Below are 16,297 nucleotides of genomic sequence, written 5' to 3' on the forward strand. Positions count from 1 at the left end.
CAAAAAGCGTTTCAAGAACCGCTATACTTCACCCCAAAACATTGAAGTAGACAGCGACAGTGAATCCGACATCACCCCAGAGGAGGAACAAGAAGAGCCGGAACAAGAAGAGGTTACTGCTGCGGATGACCTGTCATTGCTTGACCGATTACGTCAAGGTGGCCTTCCACATGTTGATGCCACTGAACCCTATGAGCCCGTCATTGATTATAGTGATGATGATGATTATGCATTTATTGATGATACTGATCGAGATTATTAGTAGTGTCAGGTATTAAAAATTTTTATGTTGTACTTGATGATGATACACTTAAGTGATACACATATTATTATTCATGTCGGTCTTTTTTTTTATGTTGTACTAATTTCGTTTACTGTTTGTCATGGCAGGTGTTGAAAGATGGTGGGCGCTGGTCGGGAGCGCGCCAAGGCCCCTTCTTCGTCGGCGTGTGGTCTGAGGTCTTCCATTCCAGACGCACCTCTCCGCCGAGCGTTGCTGGACAGTATGGCCACACCGCCGGGCCCTTCTTCATCGACCGCGGTGCCTAGCAGGGGACGAGGTAGGAAGAGAGGAGGTGTGGCACGTGGTCGCAGGAGAGGAGGTAGGGTGACTGCTACGGCGCCTTCCTCGCCGCCGCCCCCAGCTGTTTCACCCGAGCACGTGACTGCTAGGGTGGACTCGTCCGAGGAGGAGGCTACACGGACTCCGGTCCACGAGCCTCCGGTCCACGGGTCTTGGGCCCACGAGCCTCGGGTCGACTGGCCTTCGGCCCACGAGAGTTCGGCCCACGAGACACCAGAGGAGCACACGTCCGGATGGGGTACCTGGCCGGATCAGCCCGAGGAGCCGAGTGGCCATGCTGATGATGGCGGGGAGCCGACTGATCTTGAGGAGGAGGGGGGGCACCGTCTACCAGCGTGGTGCTACACGGCTCCCGTCCGTGCCGGCGACCCGCGAGCAGAGGTGGTTGATTTTCCCTGATGGGGAGAGGTACGTAAGTGCATTTAATATTTTTGTACCTTCTGCATTCACGTTTCTTCAAATAACTAATGCGTTGGCCTTGTCATGCTGCAGGGGTTGGGACCACCATCATAGTGTCCGCCGGCCCAACTCCGTCCTTGGAGTTCTTTGCCGGCAAAACATCCCGGGGTTTGTCACGTTGCCTGGTGAGGGTCGGCTTCCAGAGCTTAGATTGAGCTGGGAGCACTACGTGGCTGCCCCGGCCCCGCCGGATGAGATTATCGACGGTGTCGTGTGCGACACGAGGGCAGACATGGTGATCAGAAAGTTCTGGGTAATTTCTCCTTTACACATTTAAAAATCTTCAACTAGCTAGTTATTAATTGTACTAGTCAATATTGTCTCATTTGATTGCAGACATTCTACAGGTGTGAGGAGGGATACGAGGAGGACGCGGCACATGTTATCGAGAACGTCGGCAAGGGCCTACTCCAGAACTTACGGCAGGAGGCTCGGGTGCAGGCTGTTCGAGACTACTACGCCTTGCGTGGTATCAAGAAGACCAAGCCGGCGTGCCGCGATAAGTTCCTGAGTAAGGAGCAGTACATGAAGGTAATTCTTAAGGCCTTCTACTTAAGTTCCTTCATTTAGTAATTCTTAGCCGTAGCGCTCAAGTTTCTATTTGCTAACTTAGGCGCCTCCGAGATGGTGTGCGGATCGGATGGATTGTTGGGAGGTGTTGGTCGATGAGTGGTGCTCAAAAGAATGGCTAGCCCTCCACAACGAGGCCAAGGACTAACGTGCCCAAATGGAAGGTGTGCCACACCATCAAGGCAGCTCCAACTTATATCAGTTCGGGCGCAACTGGGTATGTGGTTTGCTTCATGATTCATGCAATTCATTCATCATGCTAGCTTGAGCCCTTTAATTACTAATTTACATTGTTTCTCTCTTTCAGGCACGCCACAATAAGGTGGATAAGGTGCCAGAGGTGTACGACCTGTATGCCATGGCCCACACTGCCTCTTTCAAGAAAGTCAAGGCTTTCTCTCAGTCTGACCTTGATGATGCAAACAACTTCACCAACATCTCCTCCCACAACAATCTCGTGAGATATAGAGATGAGGGGAAGGCGAGGAAAGGGGAGGACTTTAACCCGAGCCAGGGTCCCATTGATCCAGAGCTGGTGATGATATCTGGTGGCGGGAGGTCCCATGGCTCCATAGCCATTGGAGATGGACTTATCCGTTGTCCTAGCACTCTCCCGGAGATCAAGGCGCGCCAGTCGAGCTCCGCTCCTGAGATAAGGCCTCGTGAACGGCCAGTGCAACTCGCCATCAAGGTTAGTGATACGTACTCAGTTATCTTTCTCCATTACATTGTGTGCGCTTCCATCAATGATTACAAATGGTCATGTGAGTGGTGTTGCAGGCTGCTCTACAGAGTGAGAGAGATAGAACGGAGAAACTTCTGGCGGAGGCGGCGGAGAGGCAGCGGGAGTTGGAGGAGAGGACGACAAAGATGATGGAGGAGGAGAGGGAACGGAATGACATGCAGGCAAGGGCCATGTACGAGCTCCTTGTGGTAAGTTTCTTCTGCAGATTAGCCAAAACATTCATGTAGTGTTTGTCTCATTACTAACTAGTATGACTGAGTCGTCAAAACCAAATGTGCAGTCTGTGTGCGAGAAGACCGGTCAGACCGCTCCGCCGATGCCAGTGATTGCTCCTGGGACCACGGTGAGTTTAATTTGAATGGACATTACTTGCTAGTCTTAACATTTGAGTGTCATCATGCTAACAAGACATTGGAAATGATCTTTGGTGCAGCGTAACTCCAGACAAGCATCGCACGATCCTTCTCCAGCTACCGACACGAGCCAGCCCGCTCCTACACCTCCTGGATCTTGGTAAGTTTATCTAGTGTTTTGCTTAACACATGCATAAAGACCTAGACTTAGCTTTATTTCCTCCAATGCTTACCATAATGACCTAGACTTAGCTTCTACTCCTCCAAAATGACTTAATAAGCTTACTGACCTCCAAAACCATCCATTTTACCTAAGTTAGCTCTAAAACGATCTGTACTTAGCTTACTTATGTCAAAAATTGCATAATTAGCTTAGTTAGCTCATAAACGATCCATTTTACCGAAGTTAGCTCTAAAATGACCCATTTTACCTACGTTAGCTTATAAATGATCTAGTTCATCCAAGTTAGCTCAAAAATGACCCATTTTACCTAGATTAGCTCCTAAATGATCCATTTTACCTACGTTAGCTTTAAAATGACCCATTTCACCTAGGTTAACTCCAAAATGACCCATCTTACCTAGGTTATCTCATAAACGATCCATTTCAACTAATTTAGCTCATAAACGATCCATTTCACCAAGTTAGCTAAAAAACGATCCATTTCACCTAAATTAGCTCTTAAATGATCCATTTCACCTAAGTTAGCTCAAAAAGATCCATTTCAACTAAATTAGCTCATAAATGATCCATTTCACCTAAGTTAGCTCAAAAACGATCCATTTCAACGAAATGAGCTCATAAATGATCCATTTCACCTAAGTGAGCTCAAAAAAGATCCATTTCACCTTAGTTACCTCAAAAATGATCCATTTGACCTTAGTTAGCTCATAAACGACCCATTTTAACTAATTTAGCTCATAAATGATCCATTTCACCTTAGCTAGATCATAAACGACCCATTTCAACTTAGTTAGCTCATATATGATCCATTTCACATAAGTTAGCTCATAAATGACATACTCTTCTTGTTCTAGTCTTCTTCTTGTTCTACTCTTCTTGTTCTAGTCTTCTTCTTGTTCTACTCTTCTTGTTCTAGTCTTCTTATTCTAGTCACCTATTTCTAACTTTCTTATTTTTCATTTTGCAGATTTCATTCACTTGACGAAAGCTTGCATAGATGGAGTGCTCCTTATCCCTTTCTCTGTTTCTTTTGTATCGTTGAACTATGCATGTATTGTTGGATGAAACTATTGTAATATATATGGTTGGATGCCTCTATGTTGAACTTGCTATGTATGATGGAACTATGCATGGAACTTGGTATGGTTGGATGGAACTATGCATGTATGATGAAGTTATGTGTTGGATATCTTATATGTTTGCTCTGTAATTGCCTTGTGAAATATATCTATATATGTCATATATATTTGCTGTGAAAATTGTTGGATTTAATAAAAAACAGAAAAAAGAGCCAATATGCAGGCTCTTTGCCGTCTGCCACCGACGGCAACGGGCTCTTTGCCGTCCGCCGCGGACGGCAAAGAAGACATGTGGCATCCAGCTGTGCTTCCTGGGAGCTGACCCATTTGGTCAGTTTGCCTACAGTGGCAGACGACAAAGAGTAAACGATTTTGCCGTCAGCGTCGGACGGCAAAGACACTAGAAAGTTTGCCGTCAGCGGCGGACGGCAAAGGCACTAGAAAGTTTGCCGTCAGCGGCGGACGGCAAAGGCCTGCCGTTAGCCACTTAACGGACTGACAGCGCAATTATTGCCGTCCGCTCTCTTTGCCGTCCGCGGCAGACGGCAAAGGGCCTTTGCCGTCAGCCGCCAGGAAGCAGACGGCAAAGTAGCTCTTTACCGTAGCCTACTTTGCCGGAGCCTTTTGCCGTCCGCGGCTGACGGCAAAGGTCTTTGCCGTCCGCCGTGGCAGACGGCAAAATAGCTGATTCCTATAGTGTTGGTGCCACGAACCGGGACCAATGCCCTTGCTATATAACCAGGACTTGTGAAAATTTCACATCTCCCTCGCCTCCCTCGCCAGTTGCCCCCGCCGCCAGGCTGCCCAAATCGCTCGCGCGCTCCTTGTCGCCGTCGCCACCGCCGGCCGCCATCCCCGTCTCCCCGTGCCCCTGCCCCGCGCCCGAGCCCACGCCGGCCGCCGCCCCGTGCCCCTGCCCCGTCCCCGAGCACGCACGGCCGCGCCCTTGCGCCCCGGCCCACCCCCACCATTGCCGTCGTCGCCGGCGCCCGCCCCCACTGCCGCCCCTGCCTCGACGCCGCCCCTCCTCCCCGTTCGGTCCGGCTCCGACTGTTGGGGAACGTAGTAATTTCAAAAAAATTCCTAAGCACACGCAAGATCATGGTGATGCGTAGCAACGAGAGGGGAGAGTGTTGTCCACGTACCCTCGTAGACCGACAGCGGAAGCGTTATCACAACGCGGTTGATGTAGTCGTACGTCTTCACGATCCGACCGATCAAGTACCGAACGCACGGCACCTCCGAAGTTCTACACACGTTCAGCTCGATGACGTCCCTCGAACTCCGATCCAGCCGAGTGTTGAGGGAGAGTTTCGTCAGCACGACGGCGTGGTGACGATGATGATGTTCCACCGACGTAGGGCTTCGCCTAAGCTCCGCGACGGTATTATCGAGGTGTAATCTGGTGGAGAGGGGCACCGCACACGGCTAAAATATCGTATATCAAGTGTGTCCATGGGGTGCCCCCTGCCCCCGTATATAAAGGAGCAAGGGAGGAGGAGGCCGGCCCTAGGAGGGGGCGCACCAAGTGTGGAGTCCTACTAGGACTCCCTAGTCCTAGTAGGATTCCACCTCCCATATGGAATAGGAAAAGAGGAACGGAAAAGGAGAAGGAAGGAAGGGGGCGGCCCCCTTCCCTAGTCCAATTCGGACCAGACCAAGGGGAGGGGTGCGGCCACCCTTGAGGCCCTTTTCCTTCTTTCCCGTATGGCCCAATAAGGCCCAATACGTATTCCCGTAACTCTCCGGTACTCCGAAAAATACCCGAATCACTCGGAACCTTTCCGAAGTCCGAATATAGTCGTCCAATATATCGATCTTTACGTCTCGACCATTTCGAGACTCCTCGTCATGTCCCCGATCTCATCCGGGACTCCGAACTCCTTCGGTACATCAACATACATAAACTCATAATAAAACTGTCATCGTAACTTTAAGCGTGCGGACCCTTTGGGTTCGAGAACTATGTAGACATGACCGAGACACCTCTCCGGTCAATAACCAATAGCGGGACCTGGATGCCCATAGTGGCTCCCACATATTCTACGAAGATCTTTATCGGTCAGACCGCATAACAACATACGTTGTTCCCTTTGTCATCGGTATGTTACTTTCCCGAGATTCGATCGTCGGTATCTCGATACCTAGTTCAATCTCGTTACTGGCAAGTCTCTTTACTCGTTCCGTAATACATCATCCTGCAACTAACTCATTAGTCACAATGCTTGCAAGGCTTATAGTGATGTGCATTACCGAGTGGGCCCAGAGATACCTCTCCGACAATCGGAGTGACAAATCCTAATCACGAAATACGCCAACCCAACAAGTACCTTTGGAGACACCTGTAGAGCACCTTTATAATCACCCATTTACGTTGTGACGTTTGGTAGCACACAAAGTGTTCCTCCGGTAAACGGGAGTTGCATAATCTCATAGTCATAGGAACATGTATAAGTCATGAAGAAAGCAATAGCAACATACTAAACGATTGGATGCTAAGCTAACGGAATGGGTCAAGTCAATCACGTCATTCTCCTAATGAGGTGATCCCGTTAATCAAATGACAACTCATGTCTATGGCTAGGAAACATAACCATCTTTGATTAACGAGCTAGTCAAGTAGAGGCATACTAGTGACACTCTGTTTGTCTATGTATTCACACATGTATTATGTTTCCGGTTAATACAATTCTAGCATGAATAATAAACATTTATCATGATATAAGGAAATATATAATACTTTATTATTGCCTCTAGGGCATATTTCCTTCAGTCTCCCACTTGCACTAGAGTCAATAATCTAGTTCACATCGCCATGTGATTTAACATCAATAATTCACATCACCATGTGATTAACACCCATAGTTCACATCTCTATGTGACCAACACTCAAAGGGTTTACTATAGTCAATAATCTAGTTCACATCGCTATGTGATTAACACCCAAAGAGTACTAAGGTGTGATCATGTTTTGATTGTGAGATAATTTTAGTCAACGGGTCTGTCACATTCAGATCCGTAAGTATTTTGCAAATTTCTATGTCTACAATGCTCTGCACGGAGCTACTCTAGCTAATTGCTCCCACTTTCAATATGTATCTAGACCGAGACTTAGAGTCATCTAGATTTAGTGTCAAAACTTGCATCGACGTAACCCTTTACGACGAACCTTTTGTCACTTCCATAATCGAGAAACATATCCTTATTCCACTAAGGATAATTTTGACCGCTGTCCAGTGATCTACTCCTAGATCACTATTGTACTCCCTTGCCAAAATCAGTGTAGGGTATACAATAGATCTGGTACACAGCATGACATACTTTATAGAACCTATGGCCAAGGCATAGGGAATGACTTTCATTCTCTTTCTATCTTCTGCCGTGGTCGGGCTTTGAGTCTTACTCAATTTCACACCTTGTAACACAGGCAAGAACTCTTTCTTTGACTGTTCTATTTTGAACTACTTCAAAATCTTGTTAAGGTATGTACTCATTGAAAAACTTATCAAGCGTCTTGATCTATCTCTATAGATCTTGATGCTCAATATGTAAGCAGCTTCACCGAGGTCTTTCTTTTGAAAAACTCCTATCAAACACTCCTTTATGCTTTGCAGAATAATTCTACATTATTTCCGATCAACAATATGTCATTCACATATACTTATCAGAAATGCTGTAGTGCTCCCACTCACTTTCTTGTAAATACAGGCTTCACCGCAAGTCTGTATACAACTATATGCTTTGATCAACTTATCAAAGCGTATATTCCAACTCCGAGATGCTTGCACCAGTCCATAGATGGATCGCTGGAGCTTGCATATTTTGTTAGCACCTTTAGGATTGACAAAACCTCCTGGTTGCATCATATACAACTCTTCTTTAATAAATCCATTAAGGAATGCAGTTTGTTTATCCATTTGCCATATTTCATAAAATGCGGCAATTGCTAACATGATTCAGACAGACTTAAGCATAGATACGAGTGAGAAACTCTCATCGTAGTCAACATCTTGAACTTGTCGAAAACCTTTTTGCAACAATTCTAGATTTGTAGATAGTGATACTACTATCAGCGTCCGTCTTCCTCTTGACGATCCATTTATTCTCAATTGCTTGCCGATCATCGGGCAAGTCAACCAAAGTCCATACTTTGTTCTCATACATGGATCTCATCTCAGATTTCATGGTCTCAAGCCATTTTGCGGAATCTGGGCTCACCATCGCTTCTTCATAGTTCGTAGGTTTGTCATGGTCTAGTAACATAACCTCCAGAACAGGATTACCGTACCACTCTGGTGCGGATCTTACTCTGGTTGACCTACAAGGTTTAGTAACAACTTGATCTGAAGTTTCATGATCATCATCATTAACTTCCTCACTCATTGGTATAGACGTCACAGGAACCGTTTCTTGTGATGAACTACTTTCCAATAAGGGAGCAGGTACAGTTACCTTATCAAGTTCTACTTTCCTCCCACTCACTTCTTTCGAGAGAAACTCCTTCTCTAGAAAGGATCCACACTAAGCAACGAATGTCTTGCCTTCGGATCTGTGATAGAAGGTGTACCCAACTGTCTCCTTTGGGTATCCTATGAAGACACATTTCTCCGATTTGGGTTTGAGCTTATCAGGATGAAACTTTTTCACATAAGCATCGCAACCCCAAACTTTAAGAAACGACAACTTTGGTTTCTTGCCAAACCACAGTTCATAAGGCGTCGTCTCAACGGATTTTGATGGTGCCCTATTTAACGTGAATGTAGCTGTCTCTAATGCATAACCCCGAAACGATAGTGGTAGATCGGTAAGAGACATCATATATTGCACCATATCTAATAAAGTACGGTTATGATGTTCGGACACACCATTACACTGTGGTGTTCCAGGTGGCGTGAGTAGTGAAACAATTTCACATTGTTTTAACTGAAGGCCAAACTCGTAACTCAAATACTCTTCTCCACGATCAGATCGTAGAAACTTTATTTTCTTGTTACGATGATTTTCCGCTTCACTCTGAAATTATATGAACTTTTCAAATGTTTCAGACTTCTGTTTCATTAAGTAGATATACCCATATCTGCTCAAATCATCTGTGAAGGTCAGAAAATAATGATACCTGCTACGAGCCTCAATATTCATCGGACCACATACATCTGTATGTATGATTTCCAACAAATCTGTTGCTCTCTCCATAGTTCCGGAGAACAGCGTTTTAGTCATCTTGCCCATGAGGCACGGTTCGCAAGCATCAAGTGATTCATAATCAAGTGATTCCAAAATTCCATCAGTATGGAGTTTCTTCATGCGCTTTACACCAATATGACCTAAACGGCAGTGCCACAAATAAGTTTCACTATCCTTATTAACTTTGCATCTTTTGGCTTCATTATTATGATTATGTGTATCACTACGATCGAGATCCAACAAACCATTTTCGTTGGTGTGTATGACCATAGAAGGTTCTTATTCATGTAAACAGAACAACAATTGTTCTCTAACTTAAATGAATAACCGTATTGCAATAAACATGATCAAATCATATTCATACTCAACGCAAACACCAAATAACACTTATTTAGTTTCAACACTAATCCCGAAAGTATAGGGAGTGTGCGATGATGATCATATCAATCTTGGAACTACTTCCAACACACATCGTCACCTCGCCTTTTACTAGTCTCTGTTTATTCTGCAACTCCCGTTTTCGAGTTACTACTCTTTAGCAACTGAACCAGTATCAATTACCGAGGGGTTGCTATAAACACTAGTAAAGTACACATCAATAATCTGTATATCAAATATACCTTTGTTCACTTTTACTAGTCTCTGTTTATTCTGCAACTCCCGTTTCGAGTTACTACTCTTAGCAACTGAACCAGTATCAATTACCGAGGGGTTGCTATAAACACTAGTAAAGTACACATCAATAATCTGTATATCAAATATACCTTTGTTCACTTTGCCATCCTTCTTATCCACCAAATAGTTGGGGTAGTTCCGCTTCCAGTGACTAGTCCCTTTGCAGTAGAAGCACTTAATCTCGGGCTTAGGACCAGACTTAGGCTTCTTCACTTGAGCAGCAACTTGCTTGCCGTTCTTCTTGAAGTTCCCCTTCTTCCCTTTGCCCTTTTCTTGAAACTAGTGGTCTCGTCAACCATCAACACTTGATGTTTTTCTTGATTTCTACCTTCGTCGATTTCAGCATCACGAAGAGCTCGGGAATTACTTTCGTCATCCCTTGCATACTATAGTTCATCACGAAGTTCTACTAACTTGGTGATGGTGACTAGAGAATTCTGTCAATCACTATTTTATCTGGAAGATTAACTCCCACTTGATTCAAGCGATTGTAGTACCCAGACAATTTGAGCACATGCTCACTAGTTGAGCGATTCTCCTCCATCTTTTAGCTATAGAACTTGTTGGAGACTTCATATCTCTCAACTCGGGTATTTGCTTGAAATATTAACTTCAACTCCTGGAACATCTCATATGGTCCATGACGTTCAAAACGTCTTTGAAGTCCCGATTCTAAGCCGTTAAGCATGGTGCACTAAACTATCAAGTAGTCATCATATTGAGCTAGCCAAACGTTCATAACGTCTGCATCTGCTCCTGCAATAGGTCTGTCACCTAGCGGTGCATCAAGGACATAATTTTTCTGTGCAGCAATGAGGATAATCCTCAGATCACGGATCCAATCCGCATCTTTGCTACTAACATCTTTCAACATAATTTTCTCTAGGAACATATCAAAAATAAAACAGGGAAGCAACAACGCGAGCTATTGATCTACAACATAATTTGCAAAATACTATCAGGACTAAGTTCATGATAAATTTAAGTTCAATTAATCATATTACTTAAGAACTCCCACTTAGATAGACATCCCTCTAATCCTCTAAGTGATCACGTGATCCATATCAACTAAACCATGTCCGATCATCACGTGAGATGGAGTAGTTTCAATGGTGAACATCACTATGTTGATCATATCTACTATATGATTCACGCTCGACCTTTCGGTCTCCGTGTTCCGAGGCCATATCTGTTATATGCTAGGCTCGTCAAGTTTAACCTGAGTATTCCGCGTGTGCAACTGTTTTGCACCCGTTGTATTTGAACGTAGAGCCTACCACACCCGATCATCACGTGGTGTCTCAGCACGAAGAACTTTCGCAACGGTGCATACTCAGGGAGAACACTTATACTTTGATAATTTAGTGAAGGATCATCTTATAATGCTACCGTCAAACAAAGCAAGATAAGATGCATAAAGGATTAACATCACATGCAATCAATATAAGTGATATGATATGGCCATCATCATCTTGTGCTTGTGATCTCCATCTCCGAAGCACCGTCATGATCACCATCGTCACCGGCGCGACACCTTGATCTCCATCGTAGCATCGTTGTCGTCTCGCCAACTTATTGCTTTTACGACTATCGCTACCGCTTAGTGATAAAGTAAAACTATTACATGGCGATTGCATCTCATACAATAAAGCGACAACCATATGGCTCCTGCCAGTTGCCGATAACTCGGTTACAAAACATGATCATCTCATACAACACATTATATCACATCATGTCTTGACCATATCACATCACAACATGCCCTGCAAAAACAAGTTAGACGTCCTGTACTTTGTTGTTGCATATTTTACGTGGCTGCTACGGGCTTAGCAAGAACCGTTCTTACCTACGCATCAAAACCACAACGATAGTTTGTCAAGTTGGTGTTGTTTTAACCTTCGCAAGGACCGGGCGTAGCCACACTCGGTTCAACTAAAGTGAGAGAGACAGACACCCGCCGGTCACCTTTAAGCAACGAGTGCTCGCAGCGGTGAAACCAGTCTCGCGTAAGCGTACGCGTAATGTCGGTCCGGGCCGCTTCATCTCACAATACCGCTGAACCAAAGTATGACATGCTGGTAAGCAGTATGACTTATATCGCCCACAACTCACTTGTGTTCTACTCGTGCATAGCATCAACGCATAAAACCAGGCTCTGATACCACTGTTGGGGAACGTAGTAATTTCAAAAAAATTCCTACGCACACGCAAGATCATGGTGATGCATAGCAACGAGAGGGGAGAGTGTTGTCCACGTACCCTCGTAGACCGACAGCGGAAGCGTTATCACAACGCGGTTGATGCAGTCGTACGTCTTCACGATCCGACCGATCAAGTACCGAACGCACGGCACCTCCGAAGTTCTACACACGTTCAGCTCGATGACGTCCCTCGAACTCCGATCCAGCCGAGTGTTGAGGGAGAGTTTCGTCAGCACGACGGCGTGGTGACGATGATGATGTTCCACCGACGCAGGGCTTCGCCTAAGCTCCGCGACGGTATTATCGAGGTGTAATCTGGTGGAAAGGGGCACCGCACACGGCTAAAATATCGTATATCAAGTGTGTCCATGGGGTGCCCCTGCCCCCGTATATAAAGGAGCAAGGGAGGAGGAGGCCGGCCCTAGGAGGGGGCGCACCAAGTGTGGATTCCTACTAGAACTCCCTAGTCCTAGTAGGATTCCACCTCCCATATGGAATAGGAAAAGAGGAAGGGAAAAAGAGAAGGAAGGAAGGGGGCGCCCCCCTTCCCTAGTCCAATTCGGACCAGACCAAGGGGAGGGGTGCGGCCACCCTTGAGGCCCTTTTCCTTCTTTCCCGTATGGCCCAATAAGGCCCAATACGTATTCCCGTAACTCTCTGGTACTCCGAAAAATACCCGAATCACTCGGAACCTTTCCGAAGTCCGAATATAGTCGTCCAATATATCGATCTTTACGTCTCGACCATTTCGAGACTCCTCGTCATGTCCTCGATCTCATCCGGGACTCCGAACTCCTTCGGTACATCAACATACATAAACTCATAATAAAACTGTCATCGTAACTTTAAGCGTGCGGACCCTTTGGGTTCGAGAACTATGTAGACATGACCGAGACACCTCTCCGGTCAATAACCAATAGCGGGACCTGGATGCCCATAGTGGCTCCCACATATTCTACGAAGATCTTTATCGGTCAGACCGCATAACAACATACGTTGTTCCCTTTGTCATCGGTATGTTACTTTCCCGAGATTCGATCGTCGGTATCTCGATACCTAGTTCAATCTCGTTACTGGCAAGTCTCTTTACTCGTTCCGTAATACATCATCCCGCAACTAACTCGTTAGTCACAGTGCTTGCAAGGCTTATAGTGATGTGCATTACCGAGTGGGCCCAGAGATACCTCTCCGACAATCGGAGTGACAAATCCTAATCTCGAAATACGCCAACCCAACAAGTACCTTTGGAGACACCTGTAGAGCACCTTTATAATCACCCATTTACGTTGTGACGTTTGGTAGCACACAAAGTGTTCCTCCGGTAAACGGGAGTTGCATAATCTCATAGTCATAGGAACATGTATAAGTCATGAAGAAAGCAATAGCAACATACTAAACGATTGGATGCTAAGCTAACGGAATGGGTCAAGTCAATCACGTCATTCTCCTAATGAGGTGATCCGGTTAATCAAATGACAACTCATGTCTATAGCTAGGAAACATAACCATCTTTGATTAACGAGCTAGTCAAGTAGAGGCATACTAGTGACACTCTATTTGTCTATGTATTCACACATGTATTATGTTTCCGGTTAATACAATTCTAGCATGAATAATAAACATTTATCATGATATAAGGAAATATATAATACTTTATTATTGCCTCTAGGGCATATTTCCTTCACCGATGACCCCCTTTCCTCCCTGTCCCCTCCATCCTCTTCATATAATTGTTTTTCATATGCATATGTTGATTATATGGATGGATGGATGATGTATATGTTCATTATATGGATGGATGGATGATGTATGCTTTTTTCATATAATTTTTTTAGGCAGATTTTAAGAATTTTTATGTATGTATGTTATGTTTATATGTATGTATGTATGTATGTTTATATGCAAAGCATATGCAAAGAAAATGTATGAATGGTCATATGCAAAGAAAAATGTATGTATGGTCATATGCAAAGAAAATGTATGTATGTATGTTCATATGAAAGAAAAATGTATGTATGTATGTTCATATGCATATGCAAAGAAAATGTATGTTCATATGCATATGCAAAGAAAATGTATGTTCATATATATGATGATATGTTCATGTATGAGTATATGTATGTATATATGTTCTCTGTGTATATATATGTTCATGTATATATGCAAAAGATAGATTTTTAGAAAAGTTAGGATTTTTTTTTCTGTTCATAGATTTTTTTGGTGATATTAATTATTGTAGAATATGCAAATGTTTGTATATTCATATGAACAATGCATTAGCCAAAACCTTTACTGTTTTTCGAAATTTTCTATTTGAACATTTTTTTATGAATGAGAGGAAAAAGGAAAATAAGAAGAGGAAGAAAGGAGAAGAAGAGGAGAGGAAGAAGAGGAGAAATAAATAAGAAGAGGAAAAAAGAAGAAAAAGAAGAGGAGAAGAAGAAAGGAATAGAAGAGAAGAAGAAAAAATAGAAAAAATTCTATTTTTTCTTCTTCTCTCCTCTATTCCTTTCTTCTTCTCCTCTTTTTTTTCTTCTTTTTTTTCTTTGATCTTCTCCTCTATTCCTTTTCTTCTTCTCCTCTTTTTATTTCTTCTTCGTTTTCTTATGTTTTATCGGGTCTGTCGTCGTCGATATACCCCTCTCCCGATAACTTCAACACGAGGGGGGGTCGATATACCCCCTCCCCGATAATATTATTTTCCCATGTACGTATGTCGTCGTTGCCAATATAACCCCCTCCCGATAACTTCAACACGTGGGGGGGGGGGTCGATATACCCCCTTCCCGATAACATTATTTTCCCATGTATGTATGTCGTCGTTGTCGATATATATAACTCCCTCCCAGATAACTTCGACATGATGGACGGTCGATATTTATACCCCCTCTCAACCATGATAACTTATACCACGGGAGCACCCCCCGGCCCTCTCGCTCGACCAAAACTCTCGAGGACACCCAAACCCTAGAAAAAAACGATGTCGGTCTCCTACCCCCTCCCGCCGCGCCCCTACCCTTGAAGTGTTGCCGAGGCCACCCCAAACCCCGAATAAGCTAGGTCTACGTTTGCACTAATATATCCACCTGCTGTCATGTTTGTGTAATAATTGCCATGTTGTAATATTTGCAGAAACAATGGAGCACGGACGAGACGAGCAAGCAGAAGAGGTGTTGGGGGACATAATCTTAGCCGGAGGTGATATCTTGTCGTATCTTAATGACAATGATGGTCTGGAAGAACAGGGTGAAGAAGCAGGCTACGGTGATCGAAGAGTGGAGGAGGAAAGACATGATTACGATGGCTCCGGTGACCCAATGCTGGTGCAAGAAGGAGCCCGTGGTGACGGCTCCGGTGACCGAACAGAGTCCGGCCAGGTAAATATATTAGTTAAGCCTGTGCTGACTAGCTAATTGATGCATTCATTGTTTTGGTATGTACACATATTAATTAACACTCGTCTTTCTTCTTTTTTCTAGCCCTCCGAATCGAGCACAACTGCGGTAAAGAGACGAGGCCCGAAGAGAAAGTTGCGCTCGGATGAAAGGTTTGAGATCACAGCAATCGCGCGCGACGGACAACCGATTGAACCCATCCGGACAAAGGATGCATTTGCTGCTCAGTGCGGGGTTCTAGTTAGGGACAAGATCCCGATCAGTATCCACCAATGGTATAAGCCTAAGAAGGAAGACCCTGAGGTGTCTTATGTCAATGATATGCAGAAAGATGATCTTTGGATTGAGCTAAAGGCAAATTTCACCCTACCGCCAGAGGAGGATCCGGAGAAGCCAGTTAAAGAGCAATTAATCAAGTCTCATGCTCTTAAGAAGATGGCGGACCTATTCAGGAGGTGGAAGAATGAGCTGAAAACGTTTGTCGACAAAGAAGAGACACCAGAATTCATCGGCCGGTATGAGAAGATCAGAGATCACTGGCCCGCATTTGTGGCCCACAAGACATCGGAAAAGGGTAAGAAGATGTCAGCGACAAACAAGAAGAATGCTGCGAAGAAGAAGCTTCACCATCGCACGGGGTCAGGTGGCTACCTCAAAGCCCGACCTAAGTGGGCCAAGGCTGAGAATGATCTGCTTGAAAAAGGGATCGAACCACAGACAATGAACTGGACAGACCGTTGCCGGACTTGGTTCTTCGGGGCTGGCGGAACCTTGGAGGTGCGTTTGGACGAACGAGCTTTTGAGAATACCAGTCCAGAAGATTCAGCAATATATCGATGCAGCGAAGGAAGGGACGTTCGTTCCAGACA

At 44.7% G+C, this 16,297-nt stretch overlaps 1 protein-coding gene across 1 annotated transcript in view; it reads left to right on the plus strand.

Moving 5' to 3' along the window:
* The window catches only part of LOC141020751 (F-box protein SKIP23-like), a 38,763-nt gene that overhangs the window by 18,400 nt on the left and 4,066 nt on the right, over positions 1-16,297 (plus strand). Inside the window, exon 3 of the mRNA XM_073495691.1 lies at positions 7,682-7,693. Coding sequence (XP_073351792.1) covers positions 7,682-7,693 — 12 coding nt within the window. The remainder of the gene's footprint in view (positions 1-7,681; positions 7,694-16,297) is intronic.

This window comes from Aegilops tauschii, chromosome 3 (assembly GCF_002575655.3).
Source record: "Aegilops tauschii subsp. strangulata cultivar AL8/78 chromosome 3, Aet v6.0, whole genome shotgun sequence".
In the NCBI taxonomy this organism is placed as follows: Eukaryota; Viridiplantae; Streptophyta; class Magnoliopsida; order Poales; family Poaceae; genus Aegilops; species Aegilops tauschii.